We start from the raw sequence: 26,349 nt of genomic DNA, 5'->3' as shown, positions 1-26,349 counted from the left end.
GTGACCCATGTTTTGTCTCAGTGCCATGATGTCACCTTGATTCCCTGGTAGTATTGCCCTTATGTTTCATTGCCATGTCACTTGACCCCAAACCAGTGTCATGTCTCACTGGTCATGGCATCCTCATCCACTCTTATACCAACAACCCTCTAAAATACCATTTGCCCACACATTGCCAGCTATTTCTGATTCCTTTTGCAGTTGATTCTGTCATCCACTGCGCATTAACCTGGGGCCCTCATGGATTCAGACACCATGCTCCCCCTGAATCCTATATTCTTTACATCCATAAAAACATATAACAGTCACCTCCATGATTGCAGGCAGACCCAATGTAAAACTCATCTAAAGTGAACAAGAAGACCCAGAGATGCAAGCTTCTAGCAAAACTGGGGAGCAGCCTTTGCACAGGTAGAATCATGGAGGAGGCAGAGACACTGGGAGGAGCTGTAGCTACCTGACTCCTGTTGACATGTAAGCTGCAACAACCACTCCCAAGAATGAGTCAAAAAGTGGAAAAAGATCTAACCACAAACTAAATACCCATAATAAACAGTCAGAAAAACACACACTCATGGTACTCACACAAATAAATGTAAAGAAAAGCTCTATGCATAAGTAGCACCCACAAAACATAGCAAATTAACATTAAAGACACAAGAATGCAAACTGAGACACACAGAGGTACTAATGTAGGTGCATGTCAGTTAAATGTAATTTCTGAATAAACTTACAAAAGTATATGTACACTAACTAAATGAAAACCTGTAACTCAAAGTAATTTCCTTAAATTAACATGTACAGAATCAAATCATGTAAACAAATACAAAATATTTACATAAATAAACAGCCTTTATACAGGCAAGAACAACCAATATGTGTATATATAAATATATATATATATATATAACATACACACAAATATATAACCTCAAGGCAAATACACATCTGTACAAACTATATACAGAAGTGCACAGCACTAGCAGGCTACATATTCATATCCAGCAACCACAAAGATACATTTATACTCCATGTATATAACAACACATACACTCAGAATATACATACAAATATACAACATTCACATATATGCTCAAAATGTGAATACAAATACCTCGCATTCATAAAAATACATAGCACTAATACTGAGCCATACATGCCCAGACATCCATATGATCCACAGTATCTATCCTCCTACTAGGCAATATTATACACAGCTTAACATACACATTTTCTAGGTCTCCACAGGCATGCACAAAAATATGGGTCCAACCTGCCACTCACCCCAGTACATAAGCACAGATAAGTAGAGACCAGTGATCCTAACACAGAAATACAAAAAACAAACAGGCATGCAGGATTTGTTCCTAGAGACACAAATACACAATCAGAGATGCACACAAATACAACTGAAGCCAGACCAGCTTGTCTTCAGAGAATACCAGTCCCTGCCAAACTAAGCAGCACTATAAGCTTTGGAAGCAGGGCATTCTGTCCAAACTGCTTTCTGTGATGTAAGCTGTTAACTCTCCCTTACCTGACTTCCTCCTGAGCAATGCGTACTCCCCAAACTCCCAGCGTGTGTGCAGACACGCTCACACAAATACACATATCCTGTTTCTCCTGCTTACAGACTGACCTCCAGATTCCTGGTGCAGCAGCCCACATTTCTGTCAGTGCTGTGCTGCTTATTCATTGTCTTCTGCTTCATCCAGTTTCCCCCTCCTCTGTTTTCCTATATATACTCTCCCTTTTCTGACATCCTCCTGCAGTTTATTTATAGAGGTGCAGGATGAGTAGCAGGTGCTTTTCTTATGTCCTTCCAGGGGTCTTGCTAGCCAAAGACCTTCAGGAGGGAGAAGTGGGTGATTACTTAGAATAAACTCCCTCTTCTATTTATATTTTCATCTAGAATGGCACGGAGTGTTACCTAGACTTGTATGTATAAACACAGTGAGCCTGGTCCCCTGTGACTGCTCCTGTTTGCAGAGATACACCATTGCTGCAAGCTGCCTGCCACTGGAAACTCAGCCCTGCTGCATAAAACAACAGTCCCACGGAAAGCAGGAGAAAGACATTGTGAGAGATTGTGAAACTGCTGTGAGTACACCCCACAACTCTGTGTGATGGTTGGAACATGGGGTTAGCACCTGAGGCAATATAACTGCATGTGTCTCCAGTGTCATTAAGACTATTGCTGACCTGCAATAAAGCAGTCATATAGAATAACACAAACAAGTCTGCTGTGGTGACAAAAAAACACACTGTGAAACAATACAGGCTCGCCACAGACAGTAGCACTGTTCCGTCACCTGCAGGGGTCCAAACACACCCTGTTGTCTTCAACAATTATTAGGGTTTGAGGAGAACAGAAATATACCTAATATGCCCAGAGATGAACATACATCAGGCCATGACACAGTCAAGTGGAATCACTCGCTCATATTCGTAGCAAACATATGCAGGCAGCATAGAAAAATGAGTGAATACATTTCCCCAAAGGACAATTCTGGGCTAGACCTCTGCTCTGATACAACTCCAGCATAAGCAAAGCATCACCATACTGCAGATGACAGCATAAGCTGAAATGACCCCAGTATGCTGTAGAACACTAATACCACACTTCATGAAATCACACCATTCTGAATATGGTGCTGCAGTGACATAGCTGTATTGACTTCATTGTCATGGCTAGTCTGTTTCCAACTAACATGTTATATCAGCTGCAGTAGCAACTCTATGAATTGCCGTGACAGCACAGTAGAAACTGCACCAGTGAACCAACAATTACCATGTTGAAACAACGTTACTGCATGCCGTGATGCAAACATACCACAAGAAACAATTCACATCTGCTCCTGTGAAAAGTGTAATGGCCTTGAGTGTAATGGGGCAGCAGAGCAAGCAGTGATACAGTTAATCTCATCATTAGCGTCACAAACCCACAACCTATAGTGATAGTTACAACAACAGGATAACCACAACCAAACTGCCTGCAAACACATACTGTGTGCCCCTGACAATGACACAGTCATCTCAAATGTCATAGCTACGTCTCTCAAACTGTATTATCCCTGCCACTCTGAACAACACAAATGGGATCATACTTGCAGTGGCATACTCAGCTGCTGTATATCTGCTCAAAAACACATTACACACCTCTCTGCTCTGTTTTACTTTCCACTTGAAGAAAATTTTGAACTCAAGTCTTTAAAACAGTCTATGTCCTGGGGCAGTGTTTTAAAAAACAACTTTCAGTACTGGGACTGTCACAGATATCCCTGCTTCACACTTCAGGAGAAGGAGGCATTTTTAATTTCCCAATACGAAAATAAGATCACAGCAAGGTAGGAAAAGTCCCAAGCTAAACAGTGTCAAGACCCTGCTCTGCACTCAGAGTCCTCCCATTTGGAGTGAGAAAGAGAAAACCACCTGTAACAAATGCACTGATTTGCAGTAGAGGGTGTTGTGGCAATAACAGCCAGAAAATTATATGAGCATCACCAAAGAGAAGGGCAGGCCTATCCTATAGCTCCAGGATTAACGGCACAGATGCTTCTACAGATAGTGGGCAGCACCCTGTTCAGCATAGCCCAATCCCATTTGAGGAGTATGGTGACCCATCTGCACTGATACACCTAACACTTCTTGGAAAACACCGCCAGATCTGTAGAAACCTTGGTGACTCCTCATTGTCCCCCTGCACTGACACAGCCCTGCATTACTAGGCATCAATGTAACTCACTCTCATCATCAAAATGACAAGTGAAGAATGGGAAGGAGAGACTTCTGCCTTCTCAGGTTTGCTCCCCCATCTCTGCTGGGGATTCCTTTACTGCAAACAGCCTGAGTATTATTGCCATTTACAGTAGCAATCACTCCGTCCCCTCCTCTCCCACAAACCTAGTGCTGATATTAGCACTGATCACACTAACAAGCCTTTGGGTTTTATTACTACTGATACTAATAATACTGGACACATTACGTCTGCTCCCACCAATAACAGGCTGCAGATATGATCCCTGCTAATGTCGATAATACTGGGGGATATTATCTCTGCCATTGTCGGTGCTGCAGATATTATTGCCAGTAATGCTGTCAAATACTACAGATACTGTCAAGGACCAAGATTAATAATGCTGAGAATGTTACAGCACCAACCTCACTGGAAGTTGAATCCCAAATGAGAATTTAGGTTTAGACAGGAAGGCTGTTTGCAGCCTATTATGGAAAGAAAGGGCCATGTCTCGTAAGAATGGTTTTGTAAAAATTGCTGAAGTTTCACCCAGCTGAAGATGCTGTGGTATGCTGGCAGCAGCTTGATATACTCTTTTCCTGTTATCTAATTATTTATCTGTATCTATCTATCTGTCTTTAGCTTTCTCTGCATTTCTCCTTTTCTTCTTGTACAGTGCTCAAGACTACAATATGAGTGATACTAAGTTTTTGTTAGTGCCTCTGCATCACCCCAGTTCTCATTCTTTTAGCTGTCAATTAAGGGGTTATTAAAAAGCAGAAATAGTTGCATGTTTTTCCCCTTTGTCCTTCTGGATATTATATTACGCTTCTGAGTCTGGCAATGACCCTGCTGAACATGGTTGGCCTGCCATCACAGAGCAGTACAACAGTCAAACCATAAAGAGCCAGGAATTCATGTTTTCTGATACAGCTTGATAGTGTAAGACCCTCACTGGTCTTGAGAAAGTCATTACATGCTGCAGGGTGACCTCTGCCTTTGGAAGATGGTGGGTGTAAGGTCAGAGGGAAGTTATAGCTCCACTGGCAATGCCCACAGAACACAAGAAATGGCACACAATGTGCTACACAAACTATGGTGAACTTTTTTAGTCAAATTATTTTCAAAATCGCAGGAGACTGACTCTATCTATCACAGAAGACAGAAGTTTTGCAATCACTGGTTATAAACTGAAACAAAAGTGTAATTTGGTCTTAACAAGGCAAATCCTGACCATCCATTCTTGGCATTCACCTGAGGAAGATATATTGAGTTTTGAGGAAAGACTATGGCCAGACAATTCCTCGGTGTGACTAGTAGACACTCAGAGCTGCTTCCCAGCTAGCTCTCTCTCAATGTCATACATAGCCCAGGCCACCCTTGCATTTGCAAGCCAGTGTATTTGGTAGGTTGGGATTCCCACTCTTCCCTCTAACTCCCTCTGAGGGACACACCTGGCTGTCAGAGTCCATCTCTGAGCCCACCTCATGCATCCGTCTGGCTCCTTCTGTCCAACTCGGGAGTTCTGCTACATCATCTTGACACATAATTATCTCTCCTCTTCTTAATCATCTGTGCTACTGTCTAATGTAGACACCAGCTGCAGCAAGGAGGACCTGGGGGAGGGGGTGTGCTCACATAGAAGCTTCTCTGTCTTTCTCCCACCCTGTTCTCCCCAGCCATCACAGAGGTTGCTAACAAGGTTTTCAGAACTGGTGATTCAGGAACAGCTTGGTACTTCCCCTTTCTGCTGAACTGCATTCCTCACAGAGGAATCCTTGCAGCAGAGCTGGTCCAACAGAGCGGAAAGAAAGAGCAGTGCTGCTTCTTCTGCTTCCTTGAGGGAAGAACCACTCCCTAAATGCTTGGAAAGTAGATGTGCAAAGCTCACAAGGGCTTTTCAATGTGAGAATAAAACCTGAAGTTAAGAAAGAAACTGCAAAAAAGTGTTCAGAAGCTCTGGGCAATACTGAGAAGGTGTATGAATCCAGCATGAATATGAAAGAAATATTCACATTATATCTCTTGACAAACTTTTCCTACTCCCCATCTCAATTAGAAACAATCAGAATGTTCAGAGCTACAGAGGAGACTGCCCAGGAATGAGTGCAGGTCACTGGCTTTGCAAAACTTCCCCTTGGACCCTTCTAATCATAGGAGTCAGGCCTGCAAATGGAGATACTTTTCAGCATTTCTGAAGGTCAGTGTGAGCCCAGATAACTCTTGGTTAGAGATGTTCAGCAGCTAGCTGGGGGTCCCATGTGAGCTTTGTCTGGGTCAGGAGCACAACGTGTCCCTGCAGCAGATATCTGGGATGGCAGGATTAAGGTTTTTATCTAAGGCAGTTACGATCATAACTGCCACCTAAAATTCTAGAGCTAAAGACAAGCAACATCTGCAGGATTGTCTGGTTGGTACCTTTTTGATTCCTAGTGGGATATGTGGGCACTTGGCCAACAACAAGGAGCTGCATAGTGTCACTTGCCTAAATCAAATCTGGAATGAATTAAGGACAGACACAAAAAAGAGTTCTTACTGTCAATATATCATTGTGGAGTGTCACAGTCTTAGATGGCTGCTCTGTTGTTTCTGTGTTTAATTGTACTGTTCCAAAGAAAGCTCAGGTTCTGAGGCTGGAAGTGAGTGTGTAGCTGCATCTAAAGTGGGATGATCTTTCTAGGTATAGCCTGAATAGTAGCTAAAGCCAGACTGAAGAGCTTCATTTCTAATGAGATGTGGAGGCACCATGTTGAGAGATGATGATCACCACATTGGACTGTATGAAAACAGGGATTCACAAAACCCCCAAGTAACTGCCAGGAGATCTGCACAACCATTAGAGAAATGTGTCATTCCGTTTGAAATGTCACTGTTTCCTGTATATGCAATGATGGCAAATGCTGGAAAGGTTTGCAATACTTGTCTCTTATTCCTGACATTTTTTGACTTTGAGGCATTGACTTCCATTGCTACACTTTTTTCTTAGCTGGGCCCTACTGCCATCTAGCTGGGAAATGGATCTTCCTCTAGGGGCCCAATCCAATTTCCAATGACATCAGCAAAGATCTTCCCACTTGCTTTAACAGAAGCTGGATTGGGTCCTTGCATCTAGTTTTACTTTGTATAAGGGAGAAAGAGAACATGATGACTGCCTTTTATTCTTGGGATTACTATGTTTATTTGGATCAAAAACTTACAGATGTGAACCTCACCAGAACCAATACTGAGAAAATTACTAGCAAAACCTCAAAATGCAGCATCCATCTCAGGAGAGCTTTCTCTTCCCAGCACATATCACAGAGAACTCTCATGTTCTCTTGCACTGCACAGCACTGGGATTACAGCACACACAGCACACTGAGCCATCTGTCCTAAGAGGACTTTCCATGCAACAAGCAACACAACATACTGAAGTCAGAGCTGAACCCAACAAACTGGTCAGTCAGTATTCTTTAAAAAGTTCACTCCTCACCCTCAATTTTAGAACAAATCAAATTTTAAAAGACAGATATAAGGAAAAGTGTTTGAAAGCCACCATAAGAGCACCAAGACCTTACCCACCCCTCCTGACTCAATCTATTTAGACCTGAGGCTCCAGCTTTTGATTCATTTCAGCATCTTTGCCCTGAATACTTCACAGCAAGTAGTAAGCAAAAGAAGATAGCTTAATACTATTTCATTACAGCCTTAGTGAAAGGTTTAGAAACGACCTTAGGATCACAGTACTCAGAAGACCTCCTTTCTGCTTTCAGACTGTTGCAAGCATGACAGTTCTGCTGTGGTAGATGCTACTCATTGAAAACTGGGCCCTTGTGATCACCAGCTAATGTAGCTCGTGGCATATCACAGGGCAGGAACTTGTTTGCAAGGGGAATGAAAGACAACTCCCACATTGCTGGTGCTTCTCCAAGATGGCATTTAGTTTGAAATCAAGTGAGTCAGGGAAACCATGTTTACCCACAGTTCAAAGTCCGGGCACCTGCTGGCACCTGGGGAGTTCAGTTCCAGCCGTTTCCAGCAGTGAATGAACTTGGGATCAGCTCCAGCAATGGAGACGGCTCTCTGCCTGCTGAGCAGATGTCTGGAGATGCAGCCTGTCATGAAAGGCCTCAGAAGAAGAGCATTCCAAGCCAGCAGGGCAGTGGCGGGGAACTGGTCTCTGTTGCTAAAACTGATCTAGCCCCTGGAGCAGCTGCAAACCTTGGCCTGAAATTGGAGCCTGTACATGGGGACAAAGAATATAAAAGGGAGGATGAGCTTCTCCCCTCTCCCTACCTTCATCACGTTTCCTCTTCTCGCCATTCGACCGAGGAATCCCCAGGATCCCGTTAATGGAGTAAGAGCCCACTGGATCATTGGAGGCACTGGAGACAGGAGGGGATGCTGTGCTGGGCACTGGACAAAAGGAAAAGGGAAAAAGGGCCATCAGGAGAACAGCACAGCACACAGGGATCCCCAGCTGAAAGCTATGCATGCCACCAATCTAATAGGAAAGCCTGGGCACTAAACAGATTCCCGGTCCCTCCTGCTGAAGGACTTACTCTACTGTATCCCAGCAAAGCTGCATCCCAGCTTTGCTTGTCCACTTCTATACTGTAGCTTCACAGCCTTCCAAAACAGGGCCATTGATAACAAGCAAGGGTATTCCATCAAGAAGCTAAACGTTGTTACATTCCAGTTCAGAGCAGACTTTCAAGGTAATCGAGTGAAATGCTGCATAGGCCACTTTCTCTAGTGACTTCATAGTCCATCCATATTTTACCAGATCATTTCCTCTCAGCATTTTTTCACCAGGAGTGCATATGCTCTGTCCTAGGCAGACTAGCCTCTTACATGCCTACCTGAAACACTTAGTGAAAAATTACCTTCTTAGCATAGGTTAGAAGCACTTCAGTGCTGGCCTATTAAATTCAGTTCCCTGCTGGAATGACTGGGTGATACATGCTAAGACCCAGATTAATGAGAATCTAGTGCCTTCCTTTTGTAGTGACCAATATCAATAGGCAAAATGCTCTGGCCACTTGGCTGTCCAAGATTGCTTGTGAATTTCCAATATATCAAAAGTGACAAGTAATCCAAATTAGAAGTGATCCCTTCATGATAATCAGGCCTTTAGAAAATAGAACAGGTAGACCTATGCATCCAGCAGGCTACCTATTGTGTCCCAGCGTGTCCCAGCAATGGAAAGAATATCCCAGTTCTCTTACAGGCCACTATTCATCATTCAGCTCATAAAGCATTGACCTGAAGCAATCAATACGTCCAACAGAAGCCTTTCAGGATGGAGCAGAACCTTTCAACACTCTCCAGTGTAGACCTACTTCCTTAGAACCTCCCAGAGCAATGAGAGACTCCACTAGAAGCACTCACAATCACTATCCCAGCTCAGCCGTTGCATTCCCTAGACATTGCACTACTGTTCCAAGAAGGAATCTGCCGGCTCCATCTGTTGTGATCAGTGATTGCCAGTCCAGTGAGCAAGTCCATATTAAAAGGGCATCCAGAAATGCTCTTCCATATTGGCCCATTGTAATCCTGAATGCAGTTTGTGTACAGGACATCTACCAGCTCTGTCCCATGCAGATGAGCATTTTCCTTGTGTAAATCCTTGTGTAGCAGCAGATTCTCAATAACCAACAGAATCTAAGAAAGTCTTAGGCCACAAATAAGCCACCGTATTTCACAATATGCCAGAATACTGCATGTTTTTCCTGCTCTAGTTTGTCACTAGATAAAGCTATGCTAGCACGAACAGACATATCCACCCCACAGCCCACAGACTAAAAAGTATCTCATCACACATCTAACACAGTACCTTTAAACAGACTAGGAGGCATTTGGTCATTGTACTACAGCCTCCATCTTCTGTTCACCTCAACAAACCAGCAAAACATCTCCCGCAGCAAAAAAAAAAAAAAAAAAAAAAAAAAAAAATGCACTTTCTCAGTGAAATGCACCCATGGGGATACCTGACTGCAGAGCTAGAACAATAAAGAACTTAGCTGTGAGGCAGCTGGAATATCTTACCCATGTTTGTGTATTACTACCATTAAGAAATGGACCACTTCCATCAAAGGCAGAGAAGAAAAATTGGTAGGGGGAAAAAGAGAGTCAGAGTAAGGACAAGGGAAAAGGTGAAGACTGATGCTTAGACAGGACAGTAGTAAATACTTCTCTATAAGGAGATGAAGGAGAGAGCATGAACGTGAAATGGACGTTAAGGCAGAATGACATGGGCAAACCCCTATTTTGGGCTAGTTTCTCTGTGATTCACTTCTCTGCAATGCAACAGGGGAGACAAAGAATAGAAAACTCTGCTTTTCATGGAGCCTTCTTTCCCCACACCCCTCCTCCCTTTTGCTCTGCTTAGCATCTGCTTGTCAGACTTTGTTCCCTCAACTAAGCTTCATCCCCATTTCCACTTGACCTGTCACCACCCCTCATGCCAGTCTACTTACCAATAGTATGTCCTGGTGCAGTCACACCTGTCCCACTCCCATCTGGTGTTGGGTGAAAAGGTTGCTGAACTTTGGTTCTGATGATCCTGAAAAAGAGTGAAACACATTCAGAACTCAAATGCATCTTCTCTGTGCCTTTGCAGACCCACAGTCCCAGATACCAAAATCTGAAGGCTCGATCTGAGCTCTTGGTGCAGCAGAGTGGCTTCATTTGCCTTGTGGTCCTGATTCTACTGCTTTAATAGACCAGCTCTCAGAGAATCATCCTATTTCTGCTCTGTCGTCTTTATCCCAAAGTTGGGTATTCACTGCATAAGGGTGGTGTTCAGTGAGCAAGCTAGGATCTTCTGTGTGCTAGCAGCTGCATTGTCATTTATGGTCTGATCTGTGAGCATAATCACAGTGCAGTCTTCGCAGCTAATAGAGACATTGCTGAATTTACAAATGGTGTAGCTTTAATTTTATTGTCTACCTGAAAAATACCCTTCTGACTGACTAAATGCTTTGTACTGTGGAAGGCTTGCCCAAAACCCTTGCCCTTCATAAATGAGGTGAAAGCAGAAGGCATCTGTAGGGACTGGTGATGGGATATAGATCACCAGGGAAAAAAGGTCCATCAAAGAGGGAAAAAATTGGTGTTTGTGAGGTGGTGAATGAACACAGCATGGGAACTCAAAAAGACATCACAAAGCTTATAATGTAGCTCAGAATGACAATAAACTGAACTGTAATTGTCAGTGCTCTGTTTCTTGTTACGTGAAATCTTTCACTTCTAGGTCGCTGTTTTAAATCCAGCTGAGGTCAGTGGTGAAAGAAAATCACTAGTACCTAGTACCTGACAGGCAAGGTCCCTGACTGCTGGCAGATATTGGGTATCTGTGAGTTGGGAACAGTGGTTCCACCAAGGAAGTCAGGAAATAAGCCATGACCTGTGAAAGCCATGGAAACCAACTTCCTTTCTGAGATTAGAACAAGCCTCTCCTCTTTTCAGCCACTCCAGCTGGGGTGTAGGCTGCAGATTCTCTTCAGCCTGAGCTTCTGGAACTCTTGGCCCTGCATAGTATTAGCTTTATTTTCTACCCAAAAATCTCTCCAGAAAGTGAAAGCAAATGGAAGATTCTTCCTGCCCACTTGACAGCTTCCCTTAAAAATTTGTTCTAAAGAATAAGTTGGCAAAACTTCAAAGAGCAAATGTGTGGCTAGTGCATGCTATGGCATGAATAGAGATAGGCAGAGACATTGTGAGGGCAATTTTAAAAAATCACTACTTCTGAGAGTGAAGCCTTCTTAGGAAAAGAAAGAGAACATCTCACCTCGGAATGTTAGAAAACTCTGCTACAAGCTTGATGAAGCCTGACCAGTAGCTGGAGTGCCTGGACATAGCTGGAGACAGAGAATGTCAAGGTTCTAGCTGAGGATGGAGATCCTGATCCTCACACCATATAGATCAGTGGTACCAGATGCCCTAATCTATAGTTGCTGAAAACCTATACAAAAAGTTTCTGAAGGCCTCAGGGCCAGATTCTGAGGTCATGCGATATGTACTGGGTGAAGAGCTAATCTGAAAAGTGTGCTACAGCAAATAATATAACTTTTCTTCTTCTTTTCTTTTTTTTTTTTTCTTTTTTCCCCTCTTGTCTCACATTCCCCCCTAAAACCCCCTGAAGTGCCACTCTGGTTGTGTGAGTTTATTGATTTCCCCCAGCCCAGAGAAACAGAAAAAGGGGATGGGGTGCAGGCAAAGGGATGGAAATAGAAAGCTATAAATTATTTGTGACAGGAAAGCAATAGTGCCAGAGTGCTGAGCACAAGTCCCGTGTCACTATTAGATTCCTTTTAGCCTGATGACACTGTAAAAGAGGTTAAGTGTCTGATGGAATCGTACACCTTGGGGGCAGGGGCAGTCCAGGAGCAGAACAAGCCACAGAGAGCGGGTATATCAATTCTCCACGCCAATAATATTCCCCTCATTGATCGCAACACAAAGTTCAAAAATCTCATTATAGCTAGGCAGTCCTGGAACTTTTTTAAAATCAATAGAGTGATATAATATATGTATACTTTGTATAAATGTTTCTATCCATCCATCTATCCATCTATCCAAAATCTGCCTGAGGGTGTCTAAGTTAACCTACACATTATACTCTGTTATGTTCTATTGTAGTGCAGCATAGTGAATGGATTAGAAGATTTCCCCTGCAGCCTTAGATGACATATTATAAAACGTCCTGTTAGCACTGAGGTGACATCAGACAGTTCCATTCATACTGAGATATGACATCAGATTTACCTAACATTTGTACTGGGGGATGGCACCAGACAGCTCAGCTTCTACTGAGGGGAACCATAAGATGAGTCTAATTATACTGAGATGGCAGATCAGGCTGTGCTGAATCATGCTGCATGAAAATTGCAAAGTTTCAAAAACCCATTTAGAGTAAAAACAGCCTGTGAAACGCTGCAGGTATAAAGTGCCTGTCCATAATATTCCAAAACCCAGGCAGGGGATGAAGAGGAAGGTTCAATTTCCTTTCCCATTCAGTTTGAGGTCTCTTGGCTGAGAACACCAGTTAGTGCCAGTTGTGACTGTGTTTACTGAGATGTGTCCATTAGAAACTGGAATGAAACTCACCAGCTCATTGCACCAAGTAGCTGTCAGCTGGTAATGATTTTCGGTCACTACCAAGCAGGGCCAGATTTCTGCTGGTGACCCAGAGGTGAAAGGCTCTGTTCAGAAACATTCCCTTCCTAAGAATGAAACCGGTTTTATGTCAAAAGAAAGTGTCCGGAAACCGTGAGCAGAGGGGAGCAGTTCTGGTTGTGCTGCCTCCAGTGGCTTGGGTCAAATAATTTTTGGCATCAAATGCACAGTGAACCTAATGAGGTATCTGGTAGAACATATTTTCTACGGCTAAAAGAAGAGGCAGGTCTTGAAAAGACTCTCCCCAGCCATGTTCCTTTGCCCTAAAGTCATGATTCAAGTCCAGTGTTTCAAGGAAAGAGGGGAAATTTCAGGATTCTAATGCTCAGTACAGAACACGGCGGTGCATCCCCCTGGGTCAATTCACTTAGGGACAGTGATAAACAGCAGAATAGCTAGGCAGCACTGCTGCTGCTTTGAGAGGCTTCAAGTGAGTCTGTCCTACAAAAGACCACCTAATGAAATAGCAGATGAAAGATGAAAAGAGCTGACCTGGCTCCGTAGCAACAAATGCAGCATAATAATGCTGTCTTTAAACTTCAGTGTTGCTGAAAGCTTCTCACCCTTACCAGGGATTGAAATACGCACTAAGCCAGCTCTGCTGCCTCAAATCTAGGATTTCTGGATTACTGCTGTATAAGAGGTCACAAAACCTTGATCACCTCTTGCTGTCTTTGATGGGTTGTTCTCGCCTTCAGACACTGGAGAAAAACAAGTCTTGAAGATTACGTCCTCAGCCCTTCCCAAAAGCAGAAGGGACACAAGTCCTGGCATACCAGTTAGCAGTGCTGATTTCTTGAGATAAATGCCAATATTTTCAAACATCTTTTTCCAAGAGAAATTGACCCTTTGGACTAAATTCATCCCTGCTCTAATTCCATCACAATCAGTGACTCCAATAATAGCATTTGTATTTAATTAGGAACATAAACTAGTACTTACTGTAAATTCCCATTTTTCATTTTCCTGTGGGAGATTTTTGTACAAGTTGACTACTTTGAGTTTTGGATAATATAAACAGATTTAATACATAACCTTCTGAAGTTTCAGCAACAGGACATTTATAGATCTTTGATTGCAGTAAAGCAACTGAACTTCATTTCACAATCTGAATTTAATATGCAGTATTATGTTAAGTGATGGCATATAATGTCATTACAGTAAATAGTATCATACTGTGAATTATACATCCATCCTGGAATTCATGAGTTGCTATAGTTGGCTTGTAGTAACTCCTTCTAGACTTAATGTTACATACAGCACCAGCTGAAACCAACTGCTTATTTCCAAATGCCTTTGACTTTTGTAAATGTTCAACATTAGATCATGAATTTCCAATTTTTGATTTCTATTTCATTATTTTTGTCAGTTTTAATGGAATTCCTTTTCCAGATTCTGAATACAGATGGACAGAAAAAATCGTCTGTTTCTAGTATTACAATTGTAACAAGCTCAAATCAAGAGACGTAACAAGAAATATTAGAAGTTAAAATTAGCTGATCCAGAGTGCTTTCTGAGAAGAACTTTCACGCCTTGTAAATAAGCAAGTAGAAAATCACTTCTAAACTTGTCCAGAAATTACTTGCTAAAGAACATAGAAAAGATCACAGAAAACTCACCTTGCTTCTCTGACATTTCTATCCAAACTCTCTTATAGCCTAACATAGTCTATGTTTTTTTCTCTCTTACTATGGCTGGCAGAGTGTTTTGACGGTATCTCAAATAAAAAAATCATACTAGGGCTGATCAGAGGGAGATAAGGTAGGACTGAATAATCTGGAGTCACAATCTAGCAATTCTCTTAATCCTGGAAGAACAGAGTGAAGTTGAACTGAAGGAAAGATTGTGTGTCCTGATGCCTCAAGACACCCTGACATATTTCAAGAAGACCCTGACATATTTCAGAAAGCATTGGTATCCTCACTTTGATCAGATTCCTTTGTCGTGGATTATTTTTGAGGGTGGAAGGATACACTCAGCAGAGCACCAAACTCCTTCTAATTGTTTTGGAGTATTCATATTTTAAATGCTCCATATTAGAAGCACATTACAAGACCCCAGGGTGTGCATTACTGGGCAATTAAAGCGGTTCTTGGAAGGCTAACATTGTGAAGCTTCAGCCTTTTCTGTGCACTGTGTCCAGGGGAGGCTGTGATGGCCAAGGCACGCACACCCTGCTGTGCCGCACTGCTTAATTAGTGCGGGGCTGTGCCGCTGAGCCGCGGGCACACGGGGCAGCGCTGAGTGAGAGAGACACTGAAGCCTTCTCTGCATCAGACGGCTTCCTACAAAAGGGCTTGTGACCATCCTGGTGGATGCTGGCAAAGAGGGACAACATGGGATGAGAAGAGGCAGGTTTGGGGTCTTTGGTGAAAGCCCCCTTGGAGCCAGCAATATCTCACCTGCAGATTGGTGCTGCAGAGGCATAAAGAGCTCTGAATGTGGCTTCCGTTCAAACAGGAGACAGTCTTATGTTTCTGTGCATAGGTTGAAACACAGCTGAATTCACGGTTGAGCAAAAGAAGGGGGGAGGGAAAATCTTGTTTGCCCAAAGTTCAAAATAGAAAGCAAGCTTTGTAACATGGTGAGAAAAAACAGCCAAGGGATTTGGGGGTGAAGGAAAGGAAATAGAAAGTCTGATAGTTAGAGCCTAATCCGATTTAGGGAAGGGCTTCAGTTCTTGCTCTGTCATGGACCTCTCTCATCAAGAGTTTGGACAAATGGCATTTCTCTCTGTGCTCTGTTTCCTGCCTGAAGTGTGAAGATAGGAGCATTGCCGTGCCACCTGGGGCACAGTGAGGACAGCTGGAAGGAGGAGTGAAGGGCTCAGACTCTCTAATAAACAGGGGCCAAGTAAGTGCTTCAGCGAGCTGTAGCACAGTATTGGCTTCGTTCTCCTGCTTGAAGCAGAAGTGACATGTACCCTGCTGACAGTGGTGTACGTGAAGAGAAATGGGCAAAGGCAACAGGAATTGTATTTCAGCTGCACAGGCTTTGGTGGTGGTGTTTTAATTTGCAACAGCAGATGTAATTGGGAAGATCAGAGCTGCGGTTGCTACATAAAAGCCAACCAATAATTTCTCATAGGAAGTAAGGTGGGAGCAGTAGAAGCTACTGCTCTCAGAATCTACTGCAACACTTAGAACCTTCAGACAAACAGCTGACATTGGCAGGAGCAGCTTCCTCACTAGCTGGCCTGGGGCTCTGGCACTCCCTGCCAAGACAGCAGAATGCCTTCAAACCCTGCCATATTCAGGGGCCACAAGCAATTTTCACACATTCAAACTTGCTTCTATCATGAAAATTGCATTTCCTTCTCCCTACCTTTTGGAAAAGGAGAGATCATGTACTATGTTAGCATATAAGCGCAAGTATGATAGATCAATTACATTAATTAGATTGATGGTCCTAAAAGGTACATGAAGAGGGATTATCTGTTTTCCCAAATCTTCCAAATAGATGAGAGGTCAAAATGGAGATGCCTTACATATCTCAAAACACAATCCCAGCCCTCTCTGAGGAGAATTGACTCTGTATGTGCTGTTAGTCTGTGTAGGTCCATCAATTTCACTGGGGCTAGACTGACATCATGCCTGCAGACATGAGGAGAAAAGTGTCACTTTGTTCCAGGTTAGCCTGCTCACTATGAACACGAGAGAAAGCCCAGTCCTGCCCATTTCTCTCACTGCATTTCTTGACTGCACTCTAAGAAGACACACAATTCACAGCATCAGTTTTACTATCTGAAGGGCTTAGAGCGGAGCTAGGATTTTTTTTGTTGTTTTAAATCAGTGACCCATGATGACACCATATGGTTTTATTTCATTTAATTTGAGCAGAGCATTAACGTTCAGCTTCTAGCAGATCTCTACCCATTCCAGTTCTGCTGTGCTACATGGTACAAGTGCAGATATAGGGAAGAGGGGTAGAAGGAGAGAAAGGAGATGTCTGCCTTCTGAGAGTAGATGTGCCAGGCAGGAGGCTGGCCTGCCACATCCTTTTGCTGAGCAATAGTATGCAACTTCATGCCCCTGGTACTGATGATTGACAGTGGTCAGCCTCATGTGTATAGGTTGCCTAGCCTGACCTCCTAGAATGAATTGCTGTATAAGGCTGTAAGAACCGTTTGCCCACCTGGGAAACAGGTGTACTTGAATATTTGCTGTGTTATGCAAAGCTGTGGCTACAGAGCCATCAGGACCCAGGCTGGCTGGCTTAAACGTGGCTGAAGTATGTCTACACAAGCTGCACTCAAGCAGTGAGTGCAGGATAGAAATGTCCTCAGGCAGGTGTTTCTACTTTCATTATACTCAGTTGATGTCTGGAAGGCTTTCTTCCAGAAATTCATTAAAATCCAAACATTTAGAAGATATCATACAGGTACCAAAATATTGTAAGCAAACTTGAGCCTTGGGTTTTTGACATCCTGGTTTTAAGGTGAATTAAGGAAATCTTAAATGACAAAAAGAGTACTACTGGTCTTGGATGTAGAAACACAGGCCTGGGAGGAACCACTTGGGTCATCAAGTCCAAATTTTTATACCATAGGCAACCATGGAGCAGACATTCAACTCAGAGCATCCATTAAAGTATCCATCAAAGCAGCTACAGATCTACCTTTCCCCCTCAACAAATTCATAATCTCTGCAACAGAAGACCAAAAGCTGTAAAACTAACAAGCCACAGGAAGAGAACAGGAGAAAAGCAGCACTAGTAGCTAAAATGCCTTTCACTAGCAAGGCATTTCTGCCATGAAAAGGCACAGAAATTTTTCACCTCTTAGGAATTAAGAATTGTTTTCTGATTACACCTACTCTGCAATGATGTGTAGTTCAGAGTGTCATCTTCTGTTACCTCGAGACTGGCCAGCTTGAGTCCTGCCAGCAGTGTTGCTGCAGCAGCAGCACGGAGCTGGCATAGGGCAGAGCCCCAGGAGCTGCCAGCACACGGTGACTGCCACGCAGCGCGGGCTGGAGCTGCCACAACAGCGGCTGTGCCAGCGGGTGAGTTAAGAAGACCTACAGAAACACATGGGCTTGCCAAGGTTAAATATCTTAATCTGGAGTACGGGAACTTTTAATTGAAAGCTTTGCTTTGAGCCCATTTCCAGTTATTAAAATTCAGGAGTCTGTGCTGAATTCCTTGTGGACATTCATTTTGATTAACAGAAGACATGTGTGTACTAGGAAGGGAGTCTTGAACTGGGAGGAATCAGATAAATGTAGATAACATTCTCATCCCTCTTGCAAGTTATGCCATACCTGGCATTTTGTGTAAAAGCTCAGATCTCAAAGATAAACAATTAGTTCAGCTTTCATTTAATACCAAGGTATTTCTGGCTTTCATAACTGCAAGGACCAGGTGGAAGTGGGACCTGGCTGATTCCCAAGGGGCCAGAACTGGAGGCAAAGGGAAAAAAAAAATCTTATTTACAGCATAAGGAATTTTATGCCAGTCTCTTCATTTTGGAGGGTACTGACTCAGGACTTTTTAACTTTTGGTTTTGGCAGCATTGTGTATTAGCTGTGTATTATCTCTGTGTCCTGCAGAGTGCTGCACTGCAGTATGTGCTTGCATGTGTTGGATAAATAAATGTTTCCCTTTACAGGGATGTCATTTTGTGTACCTCCTTTACATTCCTCAGAACTGGGGAAAATTTTCACAGGGAACCCTTTACTGCTAGAAGATTTTTGCCAAAATTAAAAAAAAAAAACCAAACCTGCTGAGGATATGTCTATTAAATCTAATGGTATTTTTACCTCAGCTTGTAAAGAAATCAACAAAATTGTAAGAAAAATGTAAGTATTATTAGAGAGGAAAAATTGTGGGTTTTCCCTTTAAAATTACTTTTTTCAGGTGAATTGGTGACTGTGCTAAAAATAAAAATAATATATTTCAATTTTATTGAAAAAGCAGGTCCGAACTACACTGAAATGTAGAATTTTAATAAATTTCTGATTCAAAAACAGAGAACCAGAATCTTTCCCTTCCTATTCTAATCCTTGTTGTTCTTGGTGTCATTTATTCCTTTCTTCATCATGTCACCCAAAGCAGTTAAGCACAATCAAGCACTTCAGGATGTGGGTGCTACACAGACTCCTAGCATCAAGTTGGTGCCTGTCTCTGTAGAAGATTGTCTAGTTTTCGTATTTATAGAACAAAGCCAGTTTTATATAGTGAAAAGATAAATCTGAAACCAGTCTGTTTGGCTAATGTAAGTCACTGTCAGGTCAAGTGTTTAGAGATACAAGCTGTATGTTTATGTGTCCATATTGTGTTGGCAAATGCATTAGTGTTTGTTTCTTGGTATGTTTTAATTCCCCACACAGCCAGCATACCTGTTTATCTTTACCTGTAGGTCTGCATTCATAACTGTGGCTACATGGAGTTAGATATTTGGGTCATATATTAAATATTCCAGCCCTATGAAGAATTCATAAATATTTTTTTCAACCATTTCAAGTTTTAACAGAGTTTTATGGGAAAATAGTCAGACATGTGGCTTGTAACCATCATCAGCTATCTATATGTTTTTGTACAGCAGACACTTATTACAAATAATAAGTCACAACCACCTAGCACTAGTCTTTAACAAGGCTATAATATCTATGATGTAATAGCTAACATATCTGAATACTGATCCATAATTTATGTGCAACCTTGCTGCATTATAAGGCCCATACCTGTGTGTACATTTGCATAATTGTGTAAATTTGTGAATGCAGAACTGCTCTATTCTTAAAAAAACCATATCTGGCTTCCATCTGATTAACTGCAGACCTGTGGGTTTCTGTGAGCCTTCACCAACCTATTATATCCATCCTTTTCTGTTACAGTTGCGGGGGCTGGTGGAGTACCCTGAGCCTCTGGGTCTCCTTTTTCTGGATCCTGGTCCATAGGAGTTAGCAGATTAAGGGTTTATCTACATAAGGCTCTGCAAAATAATTTGAATTAACTGAATGTGTGAAATTAAAGTGGTCTAGTTAAACTGCATTACACCTCTGACTCCCCTGTTTAGAATTAAGGCAGCTTTAATTTAGTTTAGCTTAATTCATTTTGGAAATGAAGTGAACTTAATTCAATTTAGGACACTCAAATTTTGAATGAGCACCTGAACAATGTTTAAATGCTTTTAACCAATGTAGTTGCAAAGTTAATTCAGATTAATTTTCCTGTTTGCCCCTGTGTAAACAAGCCTGTTTTCTATTCCCTCTCAATGAAACCATCTCAGCTGAGACTCCTTCAACAACTCCGAATTGACAACCAACCTCCCAAGAGGAGCAGTTTAAATGATCCTCCCACACGCACAAGTGTTTCCTTATCCCTACATCCCCATGCAGGCAACTTTTCTCCCAGTGAGCTTTAGTGATCTCTAGGACTGATTTGTCTAGAGCTTGACTTGCTGAACCAGGCACTAGCTGGGGTAAACACAGAAGAGATGCAGCAATTGTTTAGCACTACCTGAAGACCTGAGTTATAAATATTGAAGTATTCAAATTATTCAATCAGTTTAGGATTTTGCAGTGGAATACAATATTGCAAATTATGATCGATTATTTCTGAAAATCATGATATTCTAGAGAATTGTAGTGATTTTATTCAGTTCCATGATTTCAAAACATGGTCCCCTTAATCTGAATTAAGTACTCGTTCACCTAATGAGTCAGAATGCCTCCAGCTGTAAATCAGCATGTATTTAATTTTTTTATATAAGTTAAGTTCAACAAGATCAGATTCAATCAGGATTCATAGGCAAAGGAATATAGGGGGACATAGGCAATGGTATTTTAAAAACTACACTCCCTTTACTTTTTTTTTTAATGTATTATATTCTAAGAAGACAGGAGGTAGCATAAGGTGAACCGAAGATTGTATCATGTCATTTTTAAAAGGCAGTTGCAAAATCAATTGTGAACAAAATAACCTTAGAAGTAAGACAGAAGCATATTTTAATGCAAGAACATTAATATTTTTAGAGCTTCATTATGGAAATTTCAAAATTTTCATTTCCTTCCTTAATTTTAAAACACACTGTGTATTTGGGCAAAAGATACCTTAGGAAGGAAATTCTGTTGAATATCTTTATCACAATGCAAAAAAGCCCTTGAAAAATTGCCTTTTGGAAAATCTCATCTCAGAAAGCAGCTGCCCTAAGATTTTGCTAAAAAGTCAGACAAAAACAAAAACAAAAACAAAACAAAACAAACAAAGAAAAAAAACCCCAAATAAATCAAACAAGCCATCCAGGACTGTTTGATTAGATGGTTAGGCAATATTTTGTGTGCTGTTTTTTATGGACTTATTGCTTATGAATAGTGTTATTTGATGGCTACAGCAGTCTCAGATCTTTGTGTGGTAGAAAATTAGCATGGTTTCACTGAAACAGCCACAGTATAATGCAATAAGGAGACAGTCCTATATATTAATATGCTTGTGCAGAATGCACTTCAGTGTCTGTGGGCATCCATTTATGTGCAGCTAGCTAGAGGATACCCCTGTAAGTAAAACCTTAAGGCTTGCAGAGGCAGTGACTTTCAGTGAGGCTGTGCTGCTCTGCGGGGCTGTACTGCTGTATCAGTGTGTGTATGGTGTGCTCGTGGGTTTGTGCACACAGGCCATTGCAGTCAGTCAGTCTGTATGTCTGTCTGCAGCTGTGCTCCCACTTCTGGGTGTGATCTGGCTCTGGTGCTTTCTGAACGTCAATGAGCTTAGTGAAAGCATGTGTGTATTTGTATCTGTGTGTGCACCTATCTGCATGTGGATGGGCTTGCATGGTGTCTGTAGATCCGTTTCTTTGTGAGGTTTGTGTGTCCCTCCTGTGAGATGGGTGCCTTCTTGAGGCCTGAGCTCGGTCACTGTGAGTGCTCTCATTCTCATAAAAGGCACCATCATTCAGCTGCAAGAACACAAACTGGGCACCAGGAGACCTGGACCCCTGTTGATGAGCTCTGTGAGTGAGCAGTCTTTTAATTAGCTCTGTGCCTCAGTTTCCCCTCCCAGCCTTTTTTTAAACTGGGACTGTGGACACACACTCCCTGGTACTATATGGCCATAATACAATTCCCTGAGTGAATGGCTCTATCTGGTTCAGTCAAGACACTGAGTCCTGAGAGGACCTTCTGATGCTATGCCACTGCCTCCCAGTAACATTCATCCCTGCATCTACCTTTGTGTGTCTGTGTCTGGGGTGTCCATCTGTGTACTTTGTGGCTGGCTATTTGTAGTTTTTATCTCCCCCATGTACAAACAGAGCAGGGGAAGATGGAAAGGAAGGAGTTATTAAATGCCAAGCGGATATGCAATAAATCCCATTGATTTTACAAACTCCAGCTTGTCTTCAATCTCTTTCCATTCTTTATCCTGGGGGCATTGCAACAAAACCCTATTTTAAATACCTTTTCTTTCCCTTCCCCCTTCCCCCTCCTCTCACTCCCAAAAAAGTGTCAATATTTTATTTGGATTTTTAACTTCGCTCCATAACAGTTGTTTGACCTCCTGACTCATGTGAGTCACATAAATTCTGGGACTTTATTCAGGAGCCATGTTCCTTCTATTGAATAAGCAATTTGGGAGGGTGAATTAATGACTTGTGCTGTTGCTGGAAAGTCCCTGAAGAAATATTAAAATTGCTTGCAGACCAAATCAATACTCACTGAACACCCAGCATGAGGACCTGGGCTTTTTAATGGCTACAAGCAGCAGCACTGGGTAGAGGAAGGGGAATTCCTGTACACACAACACACGCAGGCACACACAACCAACAGCAGCCTTCCCCCAGCCTTGCTGGCTGTTTCAATAACAGCACATTCTTGTGCATGCAACCTGCTACGAGCTGCTGCCTGCTGTGCCAGGGAAAGGACTTACAGTGTGGTTCCCCCATCACCCTCCCAAGAAGATCATGCAGGATTTGCAAAAGCTGGCTGTTTGGGCTGTGTGTTAAGGCTTGGGTTAGCATGGTCTGGCACAATCTGCAAGGCACAAAGAAGGTTGATTGTTTGTGGCGTTATGAGCCTGTTCTATGTGTCACTTTGCTGTTTTCCTCTCTGAAGAGGAAAGACACTAGTGCTGTGTTGGGTTTGGGGGTGCTGTTGTGGTTTGGGAAGAGGATTTGGCTGTGTTGCAGTGGCACATCTGTGAGATGGTTCTGTGGCTTTGGGTGCTGAACAGTATTTTGATCTGTCCACGGTGTGAATTTGTTTTGTTTGTAATCTTCTGTAGGATTTCCTTTCTTATAATGGCTTGTGTTTTGGTGAGGCTTGAATGTCATGCACCCCTTCTTGTGTTAAGAGTGCCTGCATGATGCTTTTGGTCATTGAGCAGGTGTCACTTCACTAGATCAGTCTACTTCAAGGCTGTGGGTGCAATCCTGAATAGTTCTGAGTGCCCTGGGAGTCCACCAGCCTCACTAGGACATGAATCTGCTCAGTTATGCTGCTCAACAAGGCTTTTTACTATTTCTGCTCACTAGACTGATAACTGCCAGATTTTGCCCATACCCTAAGACCCCTCTGGCAAGGGTGGGTTTTGTTACCAGAGTTTTCAAGTCTCCCTTGAGAATGTGGCCCCATGTTTTGGTGTTTTGCCCTGTGGTCGTGAATGGTTGTTTTGTATTCGCTTGTTGGGCGGCTGTTATTGTGTATTAACACCAGGCTGGGTGTGCTTTGTATGTCTGCATGTCTGTCTCATTGATTCCATCAGTATTATTTTGTAATCGTGTGATTGAGTTAGTGTGCATTTCAGGGCTCCTGTGTATTGAATAATGATGTCAGGGATTGGGTTGTTTGACTGGGTAATGGCCTCTTTTCAGTGTTGTAAGTGAATGTGTCCTTCTCCTGTTTCCCTGTCTCGGCTGGGGCAGGATCATTTACACTAGGTGATTCCTTAAGATGCTCACATGCACTAAAAGAATATCCCTTTGGCTCACGAGCTCTCCCTGCCTGCGGGGCATGCCAAAGGTACGTCTCTCGTGTGTGTGTGACACATGGGGTGGCATGTCTGGCTGGTTCTCTGCTGCGTGCTTCAACGCGTCTGTATCTTCTTGTGTACTCAGGGATTTTGCTAAGACCTTTCAGTTATTTTTTTGGATAAGGTTCTTCACAATTACATGCAAGACAATTCTGTGCAGCTTCAAATAGATTTGACTGAGTCTGTGAAAGGATCTATAAATTACTATATGTCTTCAGTGAAGTGCACGCTTGCCTTTGCAAGGGTCTTCTTGTATGACTTTCTACATTAATGCATAGAAGGGCATCTGTGTCAGTTAACAGATGCCTCTGATCTGTGTGTGACTGACTAGCAATGTTCCCAAGTCTGAACTGACCTGGGTCTCTCATATATGTAAGAAAGAATGGGATTCTGTGTCAGCAGCATTTAGCAGTAAATATATGTGTTAAGAAATTTTAATCGTACAATGAATCTCTGGGTTTGTGCAATGGCTTCTGACTTGTGCGGGTATTGTGCAGTAATGCTTTAAGACAGTGTGGCCACATTTGGTCCCTTGGAAATGAACAAGAGAGTTCAGTTATTTTTCAGCTGATGATTATGTGTCATTGCTGCATGAATTTATTTGCTCTGCGCAGGCAATGTGTCTGGCATTGGGCCTGTTCTGTCCTTCCTCAGCCATCAGGATTTAGCCCAGCAGCAGTCACATCCAGACAAAGTCTATGAAAAAGACTGTGAAAGATCCGGAAAACTTCCAGAGAGAGTTTTCACTTGTATCCTCTCATCAAAATATCTCATCAGGGAAAGATCTATGACCTCTCTCAGTCAGGCCGTCTATATGGCTGGGATTTAGCAAGCCAATGAATTTAGCTTATATTTTTCAGTGAGGATGCTAACAGGTAACTCCTTACTCATCCTTGCATTAGCTCAAGCCTTGTTACTTCCTTTGCTCTCTTGTTTGTGCTCTCACGCTCTTTTCCCCACTTTCTCTTCCATATTCTGGCCTGAATTTGACCTTGAACAGATTACATGATCCTTAGCCCAACCACTGCTTTACCAGATCCCACCCCTCACACTGGGGTAGCAGCATCAGGGTAACAGGGAGAAGGGAAAAAAATGAGGGAGTGAGGAAGGGAGAGAGGGAGGGAAAGAGGGAGAGAGACCTGTTTGAAAAATAATTGGAGGCTGTTAAACAGAGGAGCCCAGCATATCACTCTAGTAATGGAAATAAATTCCATTGTATTTGCATTTTAATTTTCCACATAAACAAAGGCCCGGAGTGAGCTGGCTTCGCCAGAATCACCGGCCAGAATTTAATTAGAAATGAAAAGTTTATAGGGTCCTCTTTAATGCGATTAATACACAGTTAACATTTATCACATACATATGCTGGAATCGCCTTTTTTAAGCAACCACCGGCCATGAAATGAATTTCTTTTCAACTTTTTTAGCATGCGTGAGGAAGGCTGTCTCTGGTGAGGCGGTCCAGTGAGCACACTCCTGACAGCTTGGTAAACTGCAGCCCACAGAGGCTTAGTAGCCCCCATCCTCACTGAGGAAAGTTCAAGGTGGCTTAGAGGGAAGCATGGTCTAGTGGTTAAAGCCTGAGGTTGGGAGTCAGGGGATCTGGGTTGTATTCCCAACTCTGCCACATGCTCACTGCATGACTGACTTGCTCTCAGCGTCTGCTTCTCTGGGTGTTAAAAATAAAAGAGAAATCAGCTGGAAGAAGATATCTCAGCCCTAGACCCCTCCATGTCTCAGTCTCTCCAGCAACTTGCCCAGCCCTGTTGTATGGGATCTGGATTGTATCCTGTACTGTGCTGACCTCTCAGCTCATCTCCCCGTGCCTAAGCATTCCTATGCCAGCTGCAGGGACAGGGGAACATCCACAGAGCTTGCCTGATGTGAGAGGCTGGGCCTCCTGGAGGGACTTCTTTACAGTGCCCCAGCTGCCTGCACTTTCATATGCATCTCACATGGGCACGGGTTCCTACGGATCTCACACTGATTCTGTGAGATACACATCTTCCTGCCAAAGAGCATGAGTCAGGAGTGGAACAAACTCTGCCTTTGCGGTGTGGGAGCCCCGGCAGCCCTGCCACAAGGACCTGTATTCCCTGCTGAGACAGCCTCATGTTTCTTAAAGGGATCCCAACCATGCCGGTTTGGTCCAAAAAACTGCTAAGAACAGCTTGTGAGATACTGGGTCCATCAAGCCTGAACTTCAGATACTAACATAAACCTACTCAGGAGCAGCTACCAGCCCTCCTTGTGGAAGGGGTAATTATGCCTCAGTCACCCTGAGGGGCCCTGAGAGGTTGCCTGTGAGTGCTTATAAAAAGCTTGAGCTTGTCTGGACATGGATGCTAAGGAAAGCAAGTTTAAATCAAGAAAAATTATCAATATCCTTTTGTTGCAGAGCACGATGAGATAAAAGGCCAAAGGTGAACACCTCTCCTGTTAATCTGTGCCCCTGCCAGAGCCAGGAGGGTATCAGACTTGTCACCTCC

The 26,349-nt window shown here is 42.8% G+C and overlaps 1 protein-coding gene and 1 long non-coding RNA gene across 7 annotated transcripts in view; one reads left to right on the top strand and one right to left on the bottom strand.

Moving 5' to 3' along the window:
• PAX2 (paired box 2) overlaps window positions 1–26,349 on the bottom strand; it is an 87,501-nt gene that overhangs the window by 43,426 nt on the left and 17,726 nt on the right. For all 4 annotated transcript variants that reach the window (XM_053983379.1, XM_053983377.1, XM_053983378.1 and 1 more), the window contains exons 4-5: window positions 10,195–10,280; window positions 8,012–8,131 (exon numbers count right to left, since the gene is read on the bottom strand). In XM_053983379.1, coding sequence (XP_053839354.1) covers window positions 8,012–8,131; window positions 10,195–10,280 — 206 coding nt within the window. The remainder of the gene's footprint in view (window positions 1–8,011; window positions 8,132–10,194; window positions 10,281–26,349) is intronic.
• Window positions 1–26,349, top strand: part of LOC128810501 (uncharacterized) — a 187,506-nt gene that overhangs the window by 153,497 nt on the left and 7,660 nt on the right. Inside the window, exon 3 of one of the 3 annotated variants that reach the window (XR_008438053.1) lies at window positions 17,756–17,956. The exons of the other annotated variants lie outside the window; for them this stretch is intronic. This is a non-coding gene — a long non-coding RNA (uncharacterized LOC128810501). Of the gene's footprint in view, window positions 1–17,755; window positions 17,957–26,349 lie in introns of those variants that run through there. 3 annotated transcript variants of the gene reach the window in all.

Source organism: Vidua macroura, chromosome 8 (genome assembly GCF_024509145.1).
Source record: "Vidua macroura isolate BioBank_ID:100142 chromosome 8, ASM2450914v1, whole genome shotgun sequence".
Lineage (NCBI taxonomy): Eukaryota > Metazoa > Chordata > Aves > Passeriformes > Viduidae > Vidua > Vidua macroura.
Note: the sequence above shows the minus strand (reverse complement) of the source record. Positions and strands in the feature narration are given on the sequence as shown.